Source organism: Cydia pomonella, chromosome 11, assembly GCF_033807575.1.
Source record: "Cydia pomonella isolate Wapato2018A chromosome 11, ilCydPomo1, whole genome shotgun sequence".
NCBI lineage: Eukaryota > Metazoa > Arthropoda > Insecta > Lepidoptera > Tortricidae > Cydia > Cydia pomonella.
In genome coordinates this window covers 22,016,248-22,041,808 of record NC_084713.1, presented here as the reverse complement: position 1 = coordinate 22,041,808, position 25,561 = coordinate 22,016,248, and the positions used below count along the sequence as shown (strand labels likewise).

The window sequence follows — 25,561 nt, the reverse complement described above, 5'->3', positions numbered from 1 at the left end:
AATCGAAATTCGTCAATTGCGGGCATTTTTTTCTGTAGGTAACTCTAATCACGTCTTAGTGAGAGTAAAGAGGAAAATCCCCGCAATTTGCGAATTTCGATTTTTCGCGGTAGGCCCCCAGCTGCTCGACGCAACGTTGGTGCAACTGCGCATCGACGCCATTTTTCATAGCGCTGACTAGACGCTGACGCTCAAGGTGGTCCTTAATTCTAACTTCTATCTTAAATCCGCTTTCTTGTTCCGTAACAACGATTCATGAACGAAAATGAGTTGATCTGCATTTAAAAATCTTCTTCCTCGCGTTGTCCCGGCATTTTGCCACGGCTAATGGGAGCCTGCGGTCCGCTTGACAACTAATCCCAAGATTTGGCGTAGGCAGTAGTTTTTACGAAAGCGACTGCCATCTGACCTTCCAACCCAGAGGGTAAACTAGGCCTGGTTGGGATTAGTCCGGTTTCCTCACGATGTTTTCCTTCACTGAAAAGCGACTGGTAAATATCAAATGATATTTCGTACATAAGTTCTGTAAAACTCATTGGTACGAGCCGGGGCTTGAACCCGCGACCTTCGGATTGCAAGTCGCACGCTCTTACCGCTAGGCCACCAGCGCTTCCATTAAAAATATTGGTCATTTTTCTAGGACTCGAAGACAACTTAACACCGAATTTTGACAATACTAAAGTGGTATTCATATCATTGACATATATCTAAGAACGTGCCTTTCGGGCAATAAGAATGGGGCCAGTACAGCGGTGTCACGCACACGAATTCGAGTCAATCGTGCAGTCTAACGCCACAACGCATTGGTTGATGAGTTCGCATCGCGCGCGCGATTGGTCGCAACTAGTTGCGTTAGACTGCACGATTGGCTCGAATTCGTGAGTGACACCACTGAAGTAGCACCAGTTCTTAGTGGACGTAAGGCGTACTTACATATACAAGGTGCCCGTGAGCATTGCGAGACATTTTAGCTAAGCATTCCTGGTAATATTTAGAAACTAAAATGTCATATAAAATTTTCTGGATTAGGCCTAGTTTCAGAGATAATTAAATGTTTTTCCAAATCATTCTTTCGCCATAAGTCGGTACAAAACACATTTTTGACTGCGGTATTGCCACTTTGAGATCTAGTCTGGACATACCTATTGATTGACATCGAAAAATTAAAAAAATGTATTCGAGAGGCTACCCCCAAATAAAAAAAAAACTTTTTAGTTAATTTTAGGTTATGTGTTTATCAATAAAAATTACATTTTATGTACAGGAGTGTTCAAAAAAAGGGAAAAAAAAAAAAAAAAAACTTTTTTTGTCGAATTTCACAAAAAATCATAAAACATTTTTTGCTTCTGTTGCCATCAGGAATGCACCGTTAAAATCTCTCGCAATGCTCACGAGCACCTTGTATGTCAATTATCCATATAATATAAAAAAATACAAGTTTCTAAGTTAGTCCTGTAGCGTGTTTATTGTGTATGGTAATTGATAAAGCCATATAAAAACTCTGTATATTACAAAGCTTTTATTTAACTTGACCTGTGGTGGCAGCATGGTTCCAGTTTTATCGCCTGGCACTATGCCCGTCACTTTCGCACTTACATACTTGTTAGAACGTGACAGGCATGGTGACAAATAAGGTCCGACCGAGAACGCTTTTTTTGTCTCGGCCGAGACCGAGACCGAGACCGAGATTCAATTGGATTCTCGGCCGAGACCGAGACCGAGAATTTATAAAATAGAAAAAAAAGACGAATTTTGCACCAAAAATGTTTTATAATTGAAATTCAACGATTTATCAGAAAAAAGTTATCATAATCAATCCTTAACGCTATTAAATATGTAGTATTTTTAGGGTTCCGTAGCCAAAATGGCAAAAATGTAACCCTTATAGTTTCGTCATGTCCTTATGTCTGTATGTCTGTGCGTACGTCACAGCCATTTTACTCAAAAACTATACGATATATTTTATAACCTTTGGAACGTAGGTGTACATGTATTGTGTAAGTCGCTTCTTAGTTTCGAAAAAAGAATTGTAAAATATATTTTCAAATATATACTTCATATAAACGTAACAAAAATTAAAAAAACATGTGGCTCATCATTAGATAGGTATTTAAAAATACATAGAGGTTGCTAAAAACGTTTTTTTGATTAAGTAACTTTTGGAAATAATCGCTCCAAAAAAATTGTGTGATCCCCTCTAACTTTTGACGACGACAGGTCTGGCCTAATGGGTAGTGACCCTGCCTATGAAGCCGATGGTCCCGGGTTCAAATCCTGGTAAGGGCATTTATTCGTGTGATGAGCATGGATATTTGTTCCTCAGTCATGGGTGTTTTCTATGCATTTAAGTATTTATAAATATTTATATATTATATATATCGTTGTCTAAGTACCCTCAACACAAGCCTTATTGAGCTTACTGTGGGACTTAGTCCATTTTTTGTAATAATGTCCTATAATATTTATTTATTTTGAACTGGGAGAGCAAAACCATTTAAAAATATCTAAATAATAAAGCTTAATAAGCAAATAATTTTTCAGGAAAATTATTTTGAATATGGTCGGTTAAGACATTTAAGAGTCATAAAAAAACTGATCTTCTTATTAAAACGACGAAAGTGCCACTAACGGCTTTTTGTATTGTATGAAGGTACGGAACCTACCATTATGGGTCTGACACACACTTGGCCGGTTTTCAGTACGGATGTGGACAAAGAGAGGTACAAATAACAATAATCAAAATAAAGAGTTCTATATTATAACCAAAATATCCGCCACAGGTGTCGTTTTGTACTTACCTACTGCTTTGCGTTTTGCCGTTAACACAAATATATTCAGTATCAAAATATCCAGTGTCATCTTCTACTCACAACAAAAAACATCCCGATAACAATATACACTTATTTATTCATCAATAACCACAAAACGAAAAGACCCAAATGAACTAGTCATTACTTGCAACCGCGCCTCTCCGATCCCAACACTTAGTATTTGATAAGTAATTGGCTTAAAATGTGGGTACGAAACCAATCAAAATCACAAAAAACGTCACACCGAGCGGGCGATGCAACCAACGGGTGGCTAAGAAACGGGCGCACGTGCGGGGAAAATTCAAATTCACCAATGATAACTTATTGCCTATTCTCGGTCTCGGCAAGAATCTCGGCCCATTTTGGCCGAGAGCCGAGACCGAGATCTCGGCTCGATTTTTGGCCGAGAATGCCGAGACCGAGACCGAGACCGAGATCTCGGTCGGACCTTAGTGACAAATGATAAAGAACCGACCATAGCCCTACTGTTAGTATGTATGGGACAAATCGTGCAGGATAAATTTGACCCACTTCCCGGTTTCCGATGAAGCGGAAAATTTGCATGTAAGTCGGGTGACAATGCAATATTATGGTACCATCAAGTTGATCTGATGATGTAGACAGGAGGTAGCCATAGGAAGTCTGTGATAAAACAACGCAACCTAATTGTGTTTGGGGTTTTTAGAATTGTCTCGATGAGTATTAGTTTCCTGTGGGAAAAAAAGTACAGTCAGCGATAAAAGCTTGTACCAAAAATGAAATTTTTGCCAAAAACTTATCATATTGTCTTGTTTTGTTATATAGGCTGGGTCCTGAATTTAAAGTGGGGCAAGCGATCGTGGTGTCAGACGTAGGCGAGTATGAGGCCGTCGCTCTCACCAGCTTCGGGCCCAAGGACGCCGGCGAGGATGAACTTGAAGGTCTTCACGAGGGGAAGGTATGGATAAAGATCGTTTATCTTTCAATCGTTATGCATATGACAATGCACTTGCGATTGTTAAAATGGAAACCTATTGTAACAGTTAGCTACAACTTGTCTGTTGTTTCATTTGCGAAACTAATTTTACCGAAATCGTTTTTTACGCGTTGGTACATATTTATTACGATGGAGTTGTAGATGAGACTGCTACATAATGAAAGGCATTAAAATATGAGCGTGGGTTTAAGAAACGAACGATGTGAAGTGAGTAGTTTCAGTAACGGCATGTTATTGCCGGCTTTGGGGCATCGTTGCTCTCTGACGGAACTCGCGGATATGTGGTGGCGTTTCCGAAATATCTTTATCGTTCATTTTACTTGAAAGTTTTGCTATAGTTGAGTACCTAGTTCAAAAAAAAAACCACAATAAATTAATGTTATACTTTCAAACGAATTCAAAGGTTATCTGTACGTCAAATGGCGGTAAAAGAAAACTTTTTTCACCATTCATCCGTATTTTTTAAAAATTCAGAGACAAACTAGAGTCGGGGGCCGATTGCCGTATCTTTCGATACCAACTAACATGCAAGATTTGTCAAAGTTGTTTGAAATTGACATTTCATTTCGAATAAAAAGTCATCTCGACTGAAATCAGAATAGAGGTCAAATCAAATTGTTTTTTTTTTCTCAGATATGTTCTAAATTGGAATGTAATTAAAATATCGATTTCGATATTATTATTACGCAATAATAACATTTTCACAGATAAGAAATTTGTTGTAACGAAACAGTGTATCTTAATACTGACCGTTATTTGCTTATTTTCAAAGCATCATAACTCTATGACGTATCATAAACACTCGTTTATGATACGTGTGTAGGTGACATGTAATACCTGTGTGTATTATTGCAGGAGAACGTGCGCTGGGGCATAGGCGCCGGACATAAAGTCCTGAATCCATACGGTTTTGCAAATCGGCAGATGTTCTACGACGTGGGCCTGCACCCGGACGCCACCGGTGAGAGCTTCACGCTCGCCGAGTGGAAGTAAGTTAATTACTATACACTAGTGTTCTAATCTGTCGCTTCACCTTTTAATATAGACCGGCGTTTTTTAGTCTGTGGTCGGGACGGGACCACAGCTTAAAAATCTTATTGTTTTTAATCTGTGGTCACAGCGCCTCTTACCATAGAAAGTTTTACGAGCTGGCTGAATTGCAAACCATATACCAGTGTTTTAATCTGTCGCTTTCGTCTCTTACTATAGACCAGTGTTTTTTAGTCTGTGGTCGCCTGTACCATGGGAATACTCTGAAAACTTTCTGATACCTTCGTATGGCTTTTTTAACGCCACATCTGCCGCCAAATAAGAAAATCTCATTCCGATATAATCAACCGGCAAACCGTCAGTCCACCTGGTTGGATGGTTAGTTTTTTTTCCTTAACTGACTACCCTCTTATTCCTCTTAGGGATAAGTGCGCCTTTTGTACTACACAATTGTTTTATCTGATGTAACCAATATTTCTTTTTTTTTTCGTATAATAAAGTGTCTACTTACTAACATACAACGTGCCCTGTTTGTTGGTTAGCAATCTAACTTTTTGAGGTCATACCGGCCGACGACATAGCCATAACTAGTTTTCATTGTTCGAGTAAATCACAAAATATGAAAATATGCACCAGATAACAATCAATCACCATGGAATCAACAGATGTCTGTTAAGATACTTGCAAAGGAATCCATACCTACAGGGTACTTCCCGTGAACTCAGAATCTTGAAATTTGGTACGAAGCAACGTCTTATAGCACAGATAAATGAAAAATTTCGAAAACCGTAAATTTGTGTACGGAACCCTCGGTGCGCGAGTCCGACTCGCATTTGGCCGGTTATTTTTTAACTGAGCTAAGCTAATAAATATAATCTATTCAGTATTGTGTTTAAAATGACAGGTTCGACAAGTTCCGACACCGTCCGCCTCTCCCGCCGGCGGGTCGACCCGCGATCGACTCCGATGAAGCGCAGATTGGAATAATTCGAGGCCAGGCTCAAAACTGGGCGAGATATTTATCAGACATGCCTGCCAACAAAATGACTCCCACTGATGTTGCACAGGTAATGACTTATATGTATCTTATGTTATGTACGATAAGTTCCGACACCGTCCGCCTCTTCTGGAATCGACATCAATGAAGCGAAGATTGGAATAATTCGAGGCCAGGCTCAAAACTGGGCGAGATGTCTGTCAGACATTGTCGCGTTATTATTTTTTCCACCGAGCTAGGATAAAATAATACAACGATTAGATACAATTAACTACTTTATTATGCACGACTAACAGGTCGCGGATCTACAAAAATTACCTACGTTGAACAGTCTGTAAAATTAAACCTACGATTATATTCACACCCTTGGAATTCCGCACAACAACACTTCCCTTGTATGTGGGTACGCGCAGCCGGTGGTAGGTGCAATTGCAGGTAGCAACGCAGACACGGCGGCACGAGCGGGCGAGCTGATAAGCGTCGTAATGTTGTAGGCACTTCCCGCCAATCGGGATTTTGACAAAATGTCCGGATTCAGGTACCGTATCCCTCAAATGCCAACAGCCGGAATTGTGTTCCCAAAAGTGGGGAAATAACAAAAACACAAAGTTTCACTTCCACAAAGTGACTACGTTTAACAAATATGGAATACAGATATTATAAAAATTATCATAAAATCCGGGGAATTTAAAAGGTATGTGCACGAACACAGACACCGCGAAAACGCGACGCGGCCAGAGGTCTGTGTGACATTTTGTCGAATGCCAGCAAGCGGCCGGCTAGGATGCCGGGGGAATAGCGGTCCGACGAGTGGACGACCAATCATACGCGGTTGCTCCTGCTATTACCTTATTTGGAGCGCGAGTGTAGCTCATACCGGTTGCTAAGTGCTTCTGTTATGGGTGCGTTCTGAGACAGCGTAGAACTATTAATTTTATTATTTATTTTGACTTCAGTATGTTATTAATTAGTTAATAACGCTACAGATTCCGCCCGCCTCTCCAGGATTTTAGTTATCTCTCAATAAAAGTAAAATCCGGTTCTTGTAGTGCTGATACTACTGCCAGAAACTATTAACACATCTAACCTTGGTTAGTCCATTTTAGGTCCTTAATATGCCAAAGTCCCAGATCATTGCCATATTTATCTTGCAAGCGATAAATAAGTGGTGATTTTTTTTCTGTGACCTTGCACTCAACGAATTTGGGTGCTAACTTTTTACAAAAAAAACCATCCTTATCACTTTGGTAAAAGGTTCGCTTCCAGACCGTGTCGTTAATATAAAATTCAGATCGTTTTCGCCGTAAATTATATCTTGTTGTGTTTTTGACAAACGCATCATAAAGAGATGTTTGTACTTCGTTAAACACATTAGAAAGGTAACCTATATTATCACAATATACATCCCTAGGAAGGAATATTATTTCGTCATCCAAGTTTGGGTTGACGTAATGAGAACCACACGTAACTAATTCTCTTCCGTGAACAATGAAGGAGGGTGTATAACGAGTAGTTTCGTTTGTAGAATTGTTCATAGCAAACTGTATTTTTCGTAATTTGGTATCCCATGTTCTATGATCATCTTCAATAAAAGATGATATGCAGGTAACAATCGTCTTATTATACCTCTCCACAGTGTTCACCTGCGGACAGTATTTAGCCGTGAAAAATATGTTTGGAACTTTGTAATGGACGAATAGGTTATTAAGACTTTTAGAAATGAACTGGCTACCGTTGTCTAAAAGAATAGTCTGCGGAACACCATGCACTAAAAACCATTCCTCCTCAAGAATCTTAACAACAGAAGCAGCCGTCGCTTTACGAAGTGGAAACATCATGCAGTACTTTGAAAAGCAACAAACAATTACAAAGAGAAAAGTGTTTTGCTTCCGGCTTCTTGGCAGAGGTCCGATAAAATCGATTGAAATCATTTGCATCGGTCTAGAACACTGTTTAGGTCGACCCATTTCACCCAGAGTGGTATGATTAGGCGATTTAATAGCCAAACAAGTCGAGCATTTAGACACAAAAGACACAACATCCGCATGCATGTTTGGCCAGAAGTAGCATAGGGCCAGACGTAAGTACGTTTTATGAATGCCTAAGTGGCCGCCAGTAGGTTCACAGTGATAGTCATGAATGGCTTTTTCACGTAGTTCGTCAGGTACTACTTCTTTCCAGGCAAACTCAGATGTCAACGGAAAGCGATTTTTTGATAACCGAAACAAGGTGTTGTTGATAACTTTGAAATTAGGTAAGCATATGGGATTATTAAGGCAAGTGTTATATTTATCTTTGTACCAGTTATCTGCAGTTGAACTAAAAGAGTTAGCGGTGGAAATACTGTCGATAGGTGGGAGTCTCGATAATGCGTCCGGGATAATGTTATCAGAACCCTTACGGTGCTTTACTATAAAATCAAAACAAGATAATCTTATGCACCAACGGGCCAATCTACCGGTTGGGTTATCAAGGGTAAGGAACCATTTTAGAGCTGAGTGGTCTGTGTAAACAGTGAAAGTCTTACCATTGTCCAAGTAACAACGCCAGTGTTCCAACGCTGTTAAGACTGCAAGGGTCTCTTTCTCCGTTATACTATAGTTCTTTTCAGCTCCCGACAAGGCTCTGCTCATATAAGCAACTGGTCTTTCTTTACCGTCTTGTGTTTGTGTTAGCATAGCTCCTATCCCATAACTACTAGCATCTGCATGAACTTCGAATGCCAGCTGGAAATTTGGACAAGCTAGGACAGGTGCTGTAACTAAGCATTTTTTAAGATTCTTAAACGAGGCGTCCGCTTCTGGCGACCAGCTAAAAGGCGGTGCTTTCTTTTTATTCGAAGTAAGTTTATTCAGTGGGCCTGCTAAAGTGCTAAAGTTGGGTACAAACCTGCGATACCACGACGCTGTTCCCAAGAATCGTTGTAAATCTTTTTTACAAGTCGGAACGGGAAAATTTTCAATCGCGGCCACCTTATCGGAGTCAGTTCGTAGCCCTTGAGAGTCGACTACGTATCCAAGATATTTAAGTTGACTACGGAAGAACTGACATTTGTCGATATTTATCGTCAAGTTTGCGGACTTTAATTTGTCAAGGACGCGAGTCAATAGTGATATATGTTCTTCAAAGGTAGTGCTAACCAAAATAATATCGTCAAGATAGGCAAATACTTTTAAATCAAATTCGGGACCAAACATCATATCTACCAGGCGTTGTTGCGTAGCCGGGGCGTTAGTTAGCCCGAAAGCGGTAGTTTTGAAACGAAATGTACCACGGCCGGGGACGTAAAACGAAGTCTTATCCCTATCTTTTTCAACAATGGGTACCTGCCAGAAAGCTTTTGAAAGATCGACACTAGAGAGGTACTTCGCGTCTCGTAGATTATCTAAAATCTCTGACATATAGGGCAGATTATACGCGTCCTTCTTAGTGACCGAATTTAGCTTTCTACTGTCGAGACAAAATCGAGGTTCTCCGTTCTTTTTCCTAACAATTAGCACTGGGGACTGCCACGCACTTTCAGACGGCTCGATAACGTCAAGGGCTAACATTTCATCCACCTGCTCAGTTAGGATGCGTTGCTTTTCAGGGGACATGCGATAGTAACGTTGCCTGATGGGCGGTGCATCACCTGTATCGATGTGGTGGGAAATCAAAGAAGTTCGACCCAGTCCCCTTACGGTCGTGGATTGTTGTTTAAACAAATCAATAATGTTTTGAACTTTATCACGCTGCGTGCTATCCATGCTTTCTAAACCCATAATATGGGTGGTTGTATCAATACTGTCAAGTAAAACCCGCGAGGAATTAGTAGTCTGAAGAATGTCAATAGTGCCAATTAAATTGGGACATAACTCAAATTTCCTCCAAAAGTCCAGTCCTAGAATTAAGGGATTTGTCACCGACGGAACAACATAAGCGGTTATCATATGCACTGTATTGTTGAATTCAATAGGCAACAACATATAGCCAATGCAATCTAAGATGTGACCACCGGCAGCCTCAAACTTTTCAGAGTGATCCGTATGTAGGGTCAGATTCAAGTCTAATAGTTCTTTGTGCGCATTACTACCCAGAATAGTTGCCGCAGCACCTGAATCTAAGAGACCGACAGCATTATTATTGTCAATTTTTATTTGAATGTAGGCCCTGTTATCACCACTGGGTTTAGTTTTCAGAACTGAAGCGACCTTGTAAACACAAAAGAAATTTTTAACGACTTTTAACCAGTCATTCCATTCAGATCTATCGAAATTACAAGACCCAGATGCACTACAATTCTGATTGACTAGTTTTTTGGAAGGCTGGAAGATGGTTTTTGGCAATCTGGACAGTCGTAGAAACGGACGTCAGGTCGACCACAACGGAAACACAAGATAGTCCGTTCGGCCTTACAATTCCTTAGAGAGTGAGAGTCATCCCTACAACGTGGGCAAAATTTATTTTTTGTTGTAACAGCATGCACGGGCTTGGGGCTGCCTTCATTCTGGGAACCACTTAAATATGACGAGGACTTGTTACCGGTGGACGCAAAAGGTTTAAAGAAACGGTTTGAACTGCTCGAGTGCGAGTAAGCGAAATCCGGCGCCATAGTATCCTGTGTCACTCGTGGTGGTTCACGGAAATGAGAGAGGCGGGATTGAATATTTTCATAATTTTTGCAAAGCAAGCGTAAGGTGTCAATGTCCGCAACGGACTGCACGGATGACAATACTGCGGCATAGCAAGGCCTAATATTGTGTAATAGAATCTCCAGTTTTTCAGCCTCTGTAGGTTGTTTATCTAGTTGTGAGAACATGCCGGCCATAATAGCTAAATAGACAGTAATGTTCTCGCGCTCGCCCTGTGTTCGAGCTCTTATCTCCTCGCGAAAAAAATAATCGTAATTTGGTCGGCTAAAATCTTCCTTCAAGCGCTTACAAACAACCTCCCAAGAAGAAACCTGATCCTTGATACCACGGAACCAATGAAGAGCATCGTCACTGAATATTTCTGTAGCAAAAGAGAGTATCTTGGATCCAGGAATAGAACGGGCCGAAGTAAATTCATCGACTCTCTTTATAAAAGCTCGAACACAAGTCTTTCCATTATATTTTAGTTTAGATAACTCTGTAAGAAACCCTTTATCGCAAGAAACAGAGATAACTCTTCCTTCAAGGGGGACGGAATCTGAGAAAGCACTAGCAGACGACAATGGTTGGGAAACTGGTTCAAGGTTATCCAAGTTCGCGCCTATGTCCTCGGACTTATTAACGCTGTTATTGAGATTTTGAACAAGTTCAGGTGATAGCGAAGTATCGATACGGCCCAGTCTAAACGTTATATGTTTGTGCAGATTCTTTGCTCGTGCAAGCTTATTTTTATCAAAGGTGGCCGAGATTTGTTTTACCATATCCTCCAGACGCAGCAACGATTCATCGACCCCCGAAATATCAGTCTTGGAATCAAATGGTGACTCTAAAATATCGTCAGAAGGTAATAAGGGGGCAAGTTTTACTATTTGCTTTCGCAGCCCCTCAACAGTTGCAGAAGGGGTTTCGCCGCGAATAGCTACCTCATAAGTGAGTTCGGGCTTCTGTAGCGAGAGAAACTTAATTTCGGACATTTTGATTTTTGGATAAGTGTGAATAAAAAAACCTAGCACTCCGTTCTGTTACAGTAGTATATTAGTTGATGAGCTGTATTTAAAAGGGGAAAAAATAATGTTACGGAAGAAATAGATCAAGAATGAATAGAGAATGAGAAAATGAAATGAAATAATGATGCGCAACCAAAAAGAAAAAAAATAAGAGAAAAACAGATAAAAAGCCAAATTAGTGTATAGAGTGTTTACAAAGGCAAAATAAGGGTCAAAAACGTTATTGTTGCAATGACTTAATAAACTACTCCACTCTATACCCTAATTATTCAACACAAATTGCAACAAAAAAAAAAAACCTTAAAATACAACTTCACAATTCTACAACGCACACACGCAAACCAAGCGTGAATCCCAAGTGAAAAAGTATTTATTAAAGAGTAATAATTATGTAGGAATACAGAACTGTTCAACTTCCACGCTATGGGCGCCACTGTCGCGTTATTATTTTTTCCACCGAGCTAGGATAAAATAATACAACGATTAGATACAATTAACTACTTTATTATGCACGACTAACAGGTCGCGGATCTACAAAAATTACCTACGTTGAACAGTCTGTAAAATTAAACCTACGATTATATTCACACCCTTGGAATTCCGCACAACAACACTTCCCTTGTATGTGGGTACGCGCAGCCGGTGGTAGGTGCAATTGCAGGTAGCAACGCAGACACGGCGGCACGAGCGGGCGAGCTGATAAGCGTCGTAATGTTGTAGGCACTTCCCGCCAATCGGGATTTTGACAAAATGTCCGGATTCAGGTACCGTATCCCTCAAATGCCAACAGCCGGAATTGTGTTCCCAAAAGTGGGGAAATAACAAAAACACAAAGTTTCACTTCCACAAAGTGACTACGTTTAACAAATATGGAATACAGATATTATAAAAATTATCATAAAATCCGGGGAATTTAAAAGGTATGTGCACGAACACAGACACCGCGAAAACGCGACGCGGCCAGAGGTCTGTGTGACATTTTGTCGAATGCCAGCAAGCGGCCGGCTAGGATGCCGGGGGAATAGCGGTCCGACGAGTGGACGACCAATCATACGCGGTTGCTCCTGCTATTACCTTATTTGGAGCGCGAGTGTAGCTCATACCGGTTGCTAAGTGCTTCTGTTATGGGTGCGTTCTGAGACAGCGTAGAACTATTAATTTTATTATTTATTTTGACTTCAGTATGTTATTAATTAGTTAATAACGCTACAACATGCCTGCCAACAATATGACTCGCACTGATGTCGCACAGGTAATGACTTATATGTATCTTATCTTATGTTCGACAAGTTCCGACACCGTCCGCCTCTTCCGCCGGTGGGTCAACCTGTGATCGACACCGATGAAGCGCAGATTGGAATAATTAGAGGCCAGGCCCAAAACTGGGCGCGATATCTATCAGACATGCCTGCAAACAAAATGACTCCCAATCATGTTGCACAGGTAATGACTTATATGTATCTTATCTTATGTATCTTATGTTATGTACGATAAGTTCCGACAGCGTCCGCCTCTTCTGGAATCGACATCAATGAAGCGAAGATTGGAATAATTCGAGGCCAGGCTCAAAACTGGGCGAGGTATCTGTCAGATATGCCTGCCAACAATATGACTCGCAATGATGTCGCACAGGTAATGACTTATATGTATCTTATCTTATGTTCGACAAGTTCCGACACCGTCCGACTCTTCCGCGGGTGGGTCAACCCGCGATCGTCATCGATGAAGCGTAGATTGGGATAATTCGAGGTCAGGCCTAAAACTGGGCGCGATATTTATCAGACATGCCTGCAAACAAAATGACTCCCACTGATGTCGCACAGGTAATGACTAATATGTATCTTATCGTATGTTCGACAAGTTCCGACACCGATCGCCTCTTCCGCCGGTGGGTCAACCCGCAATCGTCATCGATGAAGCGTAGATTGGGATAATTCGAGGTCAGGCCTAAAACTGGGCGCGATATTTATCAGACATGCCTGCAAACAAAATGACTCCCACTGATGTCGCACAGGTAATGACTAATATGTATCTTATCGTATGTTCGACAAGTTCCGACACCGATCGCCTCTTCCGCCGGTGGGTCAACCCGCGATCGACACCGATGAAGTGAAGATGGGACAGATTCGATTTCAATTTTCATTGTACTTTTAAGTGCCCGGCGGACACACTTTCGACTATTTGGGAGCTAGCAGACGAGTATTTTCTTTTCTGAATCTACATATAAATTGCTAAATGTTGCTACAAGTCTCATCTTTGTATCAGATGACGAAAATTCCACTTTTTTTTTTAAGGCGTAGTACTTTTTTCGTGCTTTCTGCCAATTCAAGTTTTTATACTATTTTTTCCAAACTTAACATCACTTTTATAAACGTGTGCCATGGGGCTTATCCTTGTTACTATACTTTGGGGCTATACTGTTTTCCTGGAGCCAGCCGGGGCCAGGAGGGGGGAGGGGGGAGGGGGGTTGGCTATCTCCCCCCTGGATCTGCCCTTGCTTTCATAAGCTTTACAACCCAAACAATAAAATTGACTAACCTCTCTTTCAGCAAGCAATAGATGTGCTATGCCCGCTAGGAGTCAGAGTAACTGCCCACGAGAAGAGCTGGATTGAAGCAAATAATATGCAAGCGTTCCTGACCGTAGCGAGGGGTTCCTGCGAACCCCCCATCTTCCTAGAATGCGAGTACAAAGGGCTGGATAGCGGCAATGTTATCTTGATGGCGGCTAAAGGCGTTACTTTCGATAGGTAAGCTAACATGTATGCTTTGCTTACCGTATCTAGGCGTTCCTGCAAAGCCCCCATCTTTCTGGAGTGCAAGTGCAAAGCCCTGGATAGCGGTAATGTCATTCTGATGGCTTAACATGCAAGCCTTTCTCACGGTAGCCAGGGGTTAATGCGTACCCCCAATATTCCTCGAGTGCGAGTACAAAGGCCTGGATAGTCGATAGTTAAGGTAAGATGTACGCTTTCCTTATTGTAGCGAGGGGTTCCTGCGAACCCCCCATATAGTATACAGGCTTGGACAGTAACACTGTTATTCTCATGGCGGCTAAATGATATACATTTGATAGGTAAGCTAATGTTAGGGATTCCTGCGAACTCCCTATATTTCTGGAGTGCGAGTGCAAAGGATTTTGTCAGCTAAAGGCGTTACCTCGGGTAAAATAACATGCACTTTCATTTTAGTAAAGGGTTCCTGCGAACCCCTCATACTCATCTCTCTAGGGTGCTAGTGTCGACTAAAGACTATAAAGGCCACGTCGAGCTGATCTGATGATGGAGACAGGAGGTGGTGATAAACTCTGTGATAAAATAACGCAATATAATGGTGTTTGGAGTTTTTAGAAATGTCTTGATGAGTACTTGAAAAGTAGTCAGCGTTAAAAGCTAAGCTAACCACAAATGAAATTTTAGCCAAAAACATTTCGATTTTCTATTGTCAATATTGGTTTGCCAGACTAGATGCATGTTTTTAATTTGTACGTAAAGCAGCCTCTACGTGTTTGTTGTAGCGGCGGCCTCTGCCTCAAGAAGCCGTCGGATATGATCGAGAACAGAGGGAGTATGGCGGGCGCCGCTGCTGCGCTCGGTGCGATACGGGCTTTAGCTGAGCTCAAGGTACAGCACAAGACACTATCAAAATTTACTTTATACCAACCAGATCGGTGTATTTCCATCTGTCCCCGAAGGGAACACATGGGAATAGGTTTATTACCACCTGTCCCCGCCGGGCACAAATGGGAAATATACCTGATATTCTATGCCCTAACTTAAGTTTGTATTTAACCTTTTCGCCGCCATTGACCATATAAAGTCAGTACAGTCACGTCTGAAAATATCGATACGAAAAATGTGCCAAAATTATGTATGCACTACCTTAATATTTTGGCAATAAAGTCGTGTATACATAATTTTGACACTTTTTTCGTATCGATATTTGCAGACGAGACCGTACATTTGTGCCCCACACGCCCCGACTGGATAAGGGTTGTTTACGTGCAATTTTTGACATTTGATGACACTTTATTACGTCATTTACTTGGCAGCGACAAGGTTAATTAGTTAATTACATAGACATTTGGGTCAAAACCCTTTTCGATGTCTTGTTTCTGACCACTCGGTCACACTTGTATTGGTGGCTTATATCAAATAAATAAAAAACCGGCCAAGTGCGAGTCGGACTCGCGCACGATGGGTTCCGTACCATTATCTATAAAAACTTTAATATTTATTTTATTCCGTTTTTAGGGTTCCGTAGTCAACTAGGAACTCTTATAGTTTCGCTATGTCCGTCTGTCTGTCTGTCAGAGGCTTTGCTCCGAAATTTGTGAAAAATGTGTGTGTAAAATGGGGGGGGCCTCTAACTTTTGAACCATAGGTCAAAAAAATATGAAAAAAATGTTGGAAGTAGAGCTTAAAAAAGACATTAAATGAAAACTATAGCGGATATGATCAGTTTAGCTGTTTTTGAGTTATCGCAAAAAGTTTCCCCTTCATAGTAAAAAGACGTACATGCACCCAAAGTTCATCCCTTGGTTAACAATCTACCATACTTTAAGCTCCAGTTTAGCTTATTGTGACGGAAGAGTAACTATGGAACCCTACTCTGAGCGTGGCCCGACATGCTGTTGGCCGGTTTATTTGTATTTGTTGTTACTCCGTCACATTATTTGGGGACAAAAACAAAACAAGGAAAATAATTTCGACCCATTTCATTGTTGTCATCAAACATATTTTACCATATTTTTGCCAAAAATATTAAATGCTAATTATGTTTTTAAAGTTATTGGAGGTCACCTAAGACGATTTCCGCTTAGCAGTACGGGATCAAGTACTTGCGTTGGTAACATATCTCAACTTAGAAATATGTTTGCTCAATGTTTTCTTTGCCGAATTTTCAATTGACCGAACCCATTATTTTTTCAAAAACAGTTAAATTTTCCAAAATTTTTAAAAAGGGCACCTGTTTAAACCTTTTTTGTAAGGTAAGTTAGATTAGTGACCCCTCTAAAAAATTCAACGGTTTTTAGAAACAAGTGCGAGTCGGACTCGCACAGGAAGGGTTCCGTACCATTATCTATAAAAACGGTCACCCATCCAAGTACTGACCCCGCCCGACGTTGCTTAACTTCGGTGATTGGATGAGAACCTCGAGATTGGAAATAAATATTTATTTTATTCTGTTTTTAGTATTTGTTGTTATAGCGGCAACAGAAATACACAATCTGTAGAAATTTCAACTGGCTAACTATCACGGTTCATGAGATACAGCCTGGTGACGGACGGACGGACAGCGGAGTCTCAGTAATAGGGTCCCGTTTGACCCTATGGGTACGGAACCCTAAAATATTCGGGGTTAAAATTTTCGGAGATGAGACATGTAACAAAACAGCTGCGTCGTACGTTACAGGCAAAAGTGAACGTGACATTAGTGGTCCCTCTCTGCGAGAACATGATCTCAGGCCAGTGCATGAAAGTCGGCGACATCGTACCCGCGCTCAACGGGCTCAACATACAGGTATAGTCGTTTGTTTCGTAGCTGGCCCCGGCGGCTAATCCTTTGTCTATACTCTGTATCTTTCGGTAATATAAGTGTTTTCAATTTTAATCTTAGTAATGTACAGTTGCAAAGATGGTTTTGGTAGTATGTATAATTGTTTTTTATTTTTTTTGTGTGTAAGCGGTGGTGGCCGAGTGGATATGACGTCCGACTTTCAATCCGGAGGTCGTGGGTTCAAATCCTGGCTCGTACCAATGAGTTTTTCGGAACTTATGTACGAAATGTCATTTGATATTTACCACTAGCTTTTCGGTGAAGGAAAACATCGTGAGGAAACCTGCATACATCTGCGAAGAAATTCAAAGGTGTATGTGAAGTCCCCAATCCGCATTGGGCTAGCGTGGGGACTATAGCCCGAGCCCTCTCGCGCATGAGAGGAGGCCTGTGCCCAGCAGTGGGACGTATATAGGCTGAATTATTATTATTCTTATTATTATTATTTGTATGTCTTTCCATATCTCGGGACCATGGGGCCCCGGACCTTTGGGAGGCATGCGTGGGGCCGAAGCCAACAGCGCAGAGGCCCTTTTAGACAATTTTGATGTTGTTATTATTATTATTATTTTGCGTTCCTTTTTATGTTTGGTTCTTTGTCTGTTTTCTGTTGCGTTGGCGTATGTGCCGCCACTATCATAGTTTTGAGTCAGGTCTCCACTGAAAACCAGCGGCATTATGCTGAGTGAGGATCCTATTTTAGCGTCCAATGTTTTTCTTTCTCTGTATGTTCTTTCTTTTTTCCAAATGTAACGTGTTGTGGCGTTAAATAAATGTATTTTCTTTCTTTCTTTCTTCTATTTAAATAAAAGCAAACAAAATCTACCCTCAAATGGCAGTTGAGGGCAGATAAAAACATTACATGATCAAATAATGTAGGTTAAAGTCAGGTTCAGTGGCAGATCCAGGCGGTTCTGTATTTGGTTTAACCAATAAATGTTATAAGTACCCGAAAATGTACAAATTGTTTGTTTACTTTTATTTACCTGCAAAAGAAGGGTCGTATAATTCTTATTGGCACCTGAGCGCGGGCTAGTCCAACGCTTTTAGGGTGCGGCAACGCGCATGTAACTCCTCTGCATATATGACCGGTTTGACCTAGTGGGTAGTGACCCTGCCTACGAAGCTGATGGTCCCGGGTTCAAATCCTGGTAAGGGCATTTATTCGTGTCATGAACATGGATATTTGTTCCTGAGTCATGGCTGTTTTCTATGTATTTAAGTATTTATAAATATTTATATATTATATATATCGTTGTCTAAGTACCCTCAACACAAGCCTTATTGAGCTTACTGTGGGACTTAGTCAATTTGTGTAATAATGTCCTATAATATTTATTTATATTTTATTATTATATATAAAAAAAAATTAAAACTAAACACTATTTAGGTGACAAAACGGCGTGGCTCCGTTGAATCGTCTGCTCTCGTGTCTGCTTCGGCAGATTGAAATGATTAAAACTATGTAACTTGTTACTGGAATTGTGCAGATCGAAGACACGGACATGGAGGGCCGGCTGATGCTGGCCGACGCGCTGGTGTACGGACAGGCCAAGTACCGGCCCTACACCGTGGTCGATGTCGCCACATTTACACGTAAGTTGCCCATCCTGTATACTCATCCTGTATATAGGTGGACGCTGGTGTACGGACAGGCCAAGTACCGGCCCTACACCGTGGTCGATGTCGCCACATTTACACGTAAGTTGCCCATCCTGTATACTCATCCTGTATATAGGTGGACGCTGGTGTACGGACAGGCCAAGTACCGGCCCTACACCGTGGTCGATGTCGCCACATTTACACGTAAGTTGCCCACGCTGTATAGTCACTCTGTATATAGGTGAACGCTGGTGTATGGACAGGCCAAGTACCGGCCCTACACCGTGGTCGATGTCGCCACATTTACACGTAAGTTGCCCACCCTGTATACTCACCCTGTATATAGGTGGACGCTGGTGTACGGACAGGCCAAGTACCGGCCCTACACCGTGGTCGATGTCGCCACATTTACACGTAAGTTGCCCACCCTGTATACTCACCCTGTATATAGGTGGACGCTGGTGTACGGACAGGCCAAGTACCGGCCCTACACCGTGGTCGATGTCGCCACATTTACACGTAAGTTGCCCACCCTGTATACTCACCCTGTATATAGGTGGACGCTGGTGTAGGGACAGGCCAAGTACCGGCCCTACACCGTGGTCGATGTCGCCACATTTACACGTAAGTTGCCCATCCTGTATACTCATCCTGTATATAGGTGGACGCTGGTGTACGGACAGGCCAAGTACCGGCCCTACACCGTGGTCGATGTCGCCACATTTACACGTAAGTTGCCCATCCTGTATACTCATCCTGTATATAGGTGGACGCTGGTGTACGGACAGGCCAAGTACCGGCCCTACACCGTGGTCGATGTCGCCACATTTACACGTAAGTTGCCCACGCTGTATAGTCACTCTGTATATAGGTGAACGCTGGTGTATGGACAGGCCAAGTACCGGCCCTACACCGTGGTCGATGTCGCCACATTTACACGTAAGTTGCCCACCCTGTATACTCACCCTGTATATAGGTGGACGCTGGTGTACGGACAGGCCAAGTACCGGCCCTACACCGTGGTCGATGTCGCCACATTTACACGTAAGTTGCCCACCCTGTATACTCACCCTGTATATAGGTGGACGCTGGTGTACGGACAGGCCAAGTACCGGCCCTACACCGTGGTCGATGTCGCCACATTTACACGTAAGTTGCCCACCCTGTATACTCACCCTGTATATAGGTGGACGCTGGTGTAGGGACAGGCCAAGTACCGGCCCTACACCGTGGTCGATGTCGCCACATTTACACGTAAGTTGCCCACCCTGTATACTCACCCTGTATATAGGTGGACGCTGGTGTACGGACAGGCCAAGTACCGGCCCTACACCGTGGTCGATGGCGCCACATTTACACGTAAGTTGCCCATCCTGTATACTCACCCTGTATATAGGTGGACGCTGGTGTACGGACAGGCCAAGTACCGGCCCTACACCGTGGTCGATGTCGCCACATTTACACGTAAGTTGCTCACGCTGTATACTCATCCTGTATATTGGTGGACGCTGGTGTACGGACAGGCCAAGTACCGGCCCTACACCGTGGTCGATGTCGCCACATTTACACGTAAGTTGCCCACGCTGTATACTCATCCTGTATATTGGTGGACGCTGGTGTACGGACAGGCCAAGTACCGGCCCTACACCGTGGTCGATGTCGCCACATTTACACGTAAGTTGCCCACGCTGTATATTCATCCTGTATATTGGTGGACGCTGGTGTACGGACAGGCCAAGTACCGGCCCTACACCGTGGTCGATGTCGCCACATTTACACGTAAGTTGCCCACGCTGTATACTCATCCTGTATATTGGTGGACGCTGGTGTACGGACAGGCCAAGTACCGGCCCTACACCGTGGTCGATGTCGCCACATTTACACGTAAGTTGCCCACGCTGTATATTCATCCTGTATATTGGTGGACGCTGGTGTACGGACAGGCCAAGTACCGGCCCTACACCGTGGTCGATGTCGCCACATTTACACGTAAGTTGCCCACGCTGTATACTCATCCTGTATATTGGTGGACGCTGGTGTACGGACAGGCCAAGTACCGGCCCTACACCGTGGTCGATGTCGCCACATTTACACGTAAGTTGCCCACGCTGTATACTCATCCTGTATATTGGTGGACGCTGGTGTACGGACAGGCCAAGTACCGGCCCTACACCGTGGTCGATGTCGCCACATTTACACGTAAGTTGCCCACGCTGTATACTCACCCTGTATACAGGTGGACGCTGGTGTACGGGCAGGCCAAGTACCGGCCCTACACCGTGGTCGATGTCGCCACATTTACACGTAAGTTGCCCATCCTGTATACTCACCCTGTATGTTGGTGGACGCTGGTGTACGGGCAGGCCAAGTACCGGCCCTACACCGTGGTCGATGTCGCCACATTTACACGTAAGTTGCCCACCCTGTATACTAACCCTGTATATAGGTGGACGCTGGTGTACGGGCAGGCCAAGTACCGGCCCTACACCGTGGTCGATGTCGCCACATTTACACGTAAGTTGCCCACCCTGTATACTCACCCTGTATATAGGTGGACGCTGGTGTACGGACAGGCCAAGTACCGGCCCTACACCGTGGTCGATGTCGCCACATTTACACGTAAGTTGCCCACCCTGTATACTCACCCTGTATATAGGTGGACGCTGGTGTACGGGCAGGCCAAGTACCGGCCCTACACCGTGGTCGATGTCGCCACATTTACACGTAAGTTGCCCACGCTGTATAGTCACCCTGTATATAGGTGGACGCTGGTGTACGGGCAGGCCAAGTACCGGCCCTACACCGTGGTCGATGTCGCCACATTTACACGTAAGTTGCCCACGCTGTATACTCACCCTGTATATAGGTGGACGCTGGTGTACGGACCTATACTATGGTCAATGTGGCGTGACCATCAGGATTTGACATACCTACACATAGGACTAACAGGTAAAACATGCTGGCGCCATCTATACTTCGACCGGCAAACCCTATTCCAAATGTACCAATCTCTGACGATCAAATACAATAGGGAATAAACTGCGTAGGGGGCGCCACTACCACAATCCGTCACAATCTTAGGGTCATCGAAGGTCGAGTTAAGGAACGCAATCTCCTGCAGAACTTATGCAAAAGCGTCCAGCTGTCAGCTATAAATAATAGTTCCAAATCTCTCCAGAGTAGCGTTAGAGTAGCTAAGAACCTAGGCGTTGTTGACGGAGTGAAGTGCGCTGTCTATGATTTGATTTTTTTTTCAAGTATTCTAGATATTGTAGCACCTATTTAAGGTTTTTGATGACACTTTTTGGTATATGGAGATTCCATTCCTTATCTCCACCTTCCGTACTTAGGGTATACCGCGAGGCAAGAAAATCGATTTTGTTATGTAACCTCCTTATAGTCCCTATTGCACATTGGACCGATAAAGAGACAGATAACTTAATTTTGATGTTCGCGTTTCCCAGTAGGCCCTTTGTAAACAAACAGCCTTGATGCATCAGTGTCATATTTTATTATCTGTGAAAACTTGTCAAAACCAGTTTAAGCACGGTTGCGGATGGTAGAGGTAAGGAAATAAATCTCCATGTACCAAAAAGTGTCTTGAAAAAACCTTAAATAGGTAGCGCTACAATACCTAGAATACTTGAACAAAAAAATCAAATCATAGACAGCGCACTTTACTCCGTTAATAGCGCCTAGGTTCTTAGCTACCCTAGCGCTACTCTGGAGAGATTTGGAACTATTATTTATAGCTAACAGCTGGACACTTTAGCAACAGTTCTACCATAAGAGATGTCACTCCTCTTAATTCCACACTCCATAAGCCACAGTATGTATAAGTTACTCTATAGTTTGCGATAGATGCTACTGTTGCACTCTGGCGGCAGAACGTTGCAGTAATATTTGACAGTGCGATCGCATTTTACTATAATTCGATTTTATTACTCGTCGATTGTAATCGTTGAATTAAGATAACTGTAATTGGGTACTTTTCATGTATGGGTTCCCAACTTAACTATAATATTCATTTCGAAACGGTTTAGTCAACTATAATGAAATTGACCAATCACAGCTCGCGGCGGTCAAGAGGATGCGTGCATGCGTGTTTCTGACTTATGAAGCAATTGTTTCTACTATGCAACCAAATAAAAGTTTTGTAAGGTGGCTGCAATGCACTAAGTTTGAAACTGTATTTTGATTTTGTTAAGTTGGTAGCCATTAACCCCTGGAACGCCGAACCGTCAAACATGCTTGTACCCGTCAGATGCCTAGTGCCGGATTCGTCCCATCCCCCTCAAACGCCGGATAGGCTCGCGTATGTGCACCCGTTGACTGCCGCAACATAAACTGCATTAAAATGCAAGTAATATAAAACTCTATTTGTAAGGGTTTAGATCTCAAAATTGTAAAAAATATGATGGAATAAATTTGGTGACTGATAACGCACAAGGCAGTTGAAACAGTTTGTACAGATCCGGGACTAAGCATTTGACGGGTACAAAAATTGAAGACCCTCCGGCAATTGACAGGACTGGGACGGATCAGGCACTAGGCGTCCCAAGGGTTAATCGCAGTAACGTTATAGCGATTTTAAAGCACAAGTGCTGTTATGAGGATTAGACAATATAGACTTTTCTTCAAACCTTTTATACACCGTGTTTTTATTGAATTTCGTTAATTTCGGGGTATTGGTAAGTACGTTTAAGGAAACTAGATGGCATAGTTAATTTAAAAAAATAATATATTTTTTTTGTTTTTTTTTTTACTGTTTTGTATTTTTATAAAAAGTAACTAAATGTTGCATATAGCCTTGTTGTAACACGGGCATTACATTTAACTCCACCAAACAATTGAAAACTGAATCAAACAATTGAATTTCGTTAATTTCGGGGTATCGGTAAGTACGTTTAAGGAAACTAGATGGCATAGTTAATTTAAAAAAATAATATATTTTTTTTGTTTTTTTTTTTACTGTTTTTATTTTTATAAAAAGTAACTAAATGTTGCATATAGCCTTGTTGTAACACGGGCATTACATTTAACTCCACCAAACAATTGAAAACTGTGACATATCAATGTCATTTCGAACGTCGATTGTCCGAGATAGTACTTACGTTTAGTAGCAAGTGTATGAACTCGCACTAAACACTAATTAATAAGTAAACAGGCCCTAAGGCAAGTGTACACGCTCGTAAGGGCCTTATAAGATAAAAATTAATGAATGATTATCTCCGAAATGGAGTTAATTAGAATATCGGGGTCTTTGAGGAAGATACTTAATTTAAGCTCAGGAATGCACCCTCGAAATTAACGCAAATCAAAAAAACACGGTGTATATGTTCTTATATTCGTGGTCATGAATATATAAATGACAGATAACAGTAGAGGAGTAGGAAAAATAGTATATTGAACGAGCTGCCGTTCCAGACGGCATCAAGCTGGCGACGGGCGGCGGCTGCTACGGCTGCTTCGCCAACCGGGAGTGGCTGTGGGCGGGCGCGCGCCGCGCGGGCGCCGCGGCGGGCGACCGGCCCTGGCGCTTCCCGCTGTGGGACTACTACCGGCGGCAGATCGTGGGTGCGTTACATAATGCACTCATTTTTAGGGTCCCGTAGTCAACTGGGAACCCTTGTAGTTTCGCCATGTCCGTCTGTCTGTCTGTCCGAGGCTTTGCTCCGTGGTCGTTAGTGCTAGAAAGCTGAAATTTGGCATGGATATATAAATCAATACAGCCGACAAAGTCGTCCAATAAAATCTAATTTTTTTTTGTTTAGGGTACCTCCCCTACACTTACTTACCTACACGTAAAGTGGGGATATATTTTTTTTACTTCATCCCTACAGTGTGGGATAACATTTGAAAGGTCTTTTAAAACTAATAGGGGTCTTCAACAATCATTTTTTGATAAAAAGAATATATTCGGAGATAATCGCTCCGAAAGAAAAAAAAATGTGTGTGTCTCCGCCTCTAACTTTTGAACCATAGGTCCAAAAAATATGAAAAAAATCGTGGAAGTAGAGCTTAAGAAAGACATTAAATGAAAACTATAGCGGACATGATCAGTTTAGCTGTTTTTGAGTTATCGCAAAAAGTTTTCCCTTCATAGTAAAAAGACGTAATATCCACAGTTCATCCCTAATAATCTATACTTTTAGCTTATTATGACGGAAAAGTACAGAACCCTACTCTGAGCATGGCCCGACATGCACTTAGCCGGTTTTTTGATCCTATATTCGTTAGGCCAGATAACTTATATCTGTATTAAAAATCAACTTCATAGTTTTATATATGTAAATAAATATTATAAGACATACACAGATTGACTAAGTCCCACGCCTAAGCTCGAGAAGGCTTTGTTGTGGGTACCCAGACAATGATATACAAGGTGCCCGTGAGCATTGCGAGAGATTTTAACGGTGCATTCCTGATGGCAACAGGAGCAAAAAATGGTAGGTATGACTTTTTGTGAAATTCGACAAAAAAAAATTTTTTTCCTTTTTTTTAACACTCCTGTACATAAAACGTAATTTTTATTGATAAACACATAGCCTAAAATTAACTAAAAAGTTTTTTTATTTGGGGGCAGCCTCTCGAATACATTTTTTAATTTTTCGATGTCAATCAATAGGTATGTCCAGACTAGACCTCAAAGTGGCAATACCGCACTCAAAAATGTGTTTTGTACCGACTTATGGCGAAACAATGATTTCGAAAAACATTTAATTATCTCTGAAACTAGGCCTAATCCAGTAAATTTTATATGACATTTTAGTTTCTAAATATTACCAGGAATGCTTAGTTAAAACGTCTCGCAATGCTCACGGGCACCTTGTATATAATATACAAATACTTAAATAGATATAAAACACTCACCCAACACATGGGAACACAGATTATATAATATAAATTAATTCAAATTGTATATTTTTTAAGAGTAGCTCTTTTTTTTTTAGGTAAACAAACATTCACTACAAGAGAGGCTTAAATATA

General features: G+C 42.0%; 1 protein-coding gene across 1 annotated transcript in view; it reads left to right on the top strand.

Annotated features, from left to right (window-relative positions):
• The window catches only part of LOC133522502 (cytosol aminopeptidase-like), a 37,527-nt gene that overhangs the window by 3,371 nt on the left and 8,595 nt on the right, over positions 1–25,561 (top strand). The window contains exons 3-10 of the mRNA XM_061857857.1: positions 3,615–3,747; positions 4,642–4,775; positions 5,681–5,843; positions 13,961–14,160; positions 14,928–15,033; positions 16,826–16,933; positions 18,460–18,565; positions 23,999–24,148. Coding sequence (XP_061713841.1) covers positions 3,615–3,747; positions 4,642–4,775; positions 5,681–5,843; positions 13,961–14,160; positions 14,928–15,033; positions 16,826–16,933; positions 18,460–18,565; positions 23,999–24,148 — 1,100 coding nt within the window. The remainder of the gene's footprint in view (positions 1–3,614; positions 3,748–4,641; positions 4,776–5,680; positions 5,844–13,960; positions 14,161–14,927; positions 15,034–16,825; positions 16,934–18,459; positions 18,566–23,998; positions 24,149–25,561) is intronic.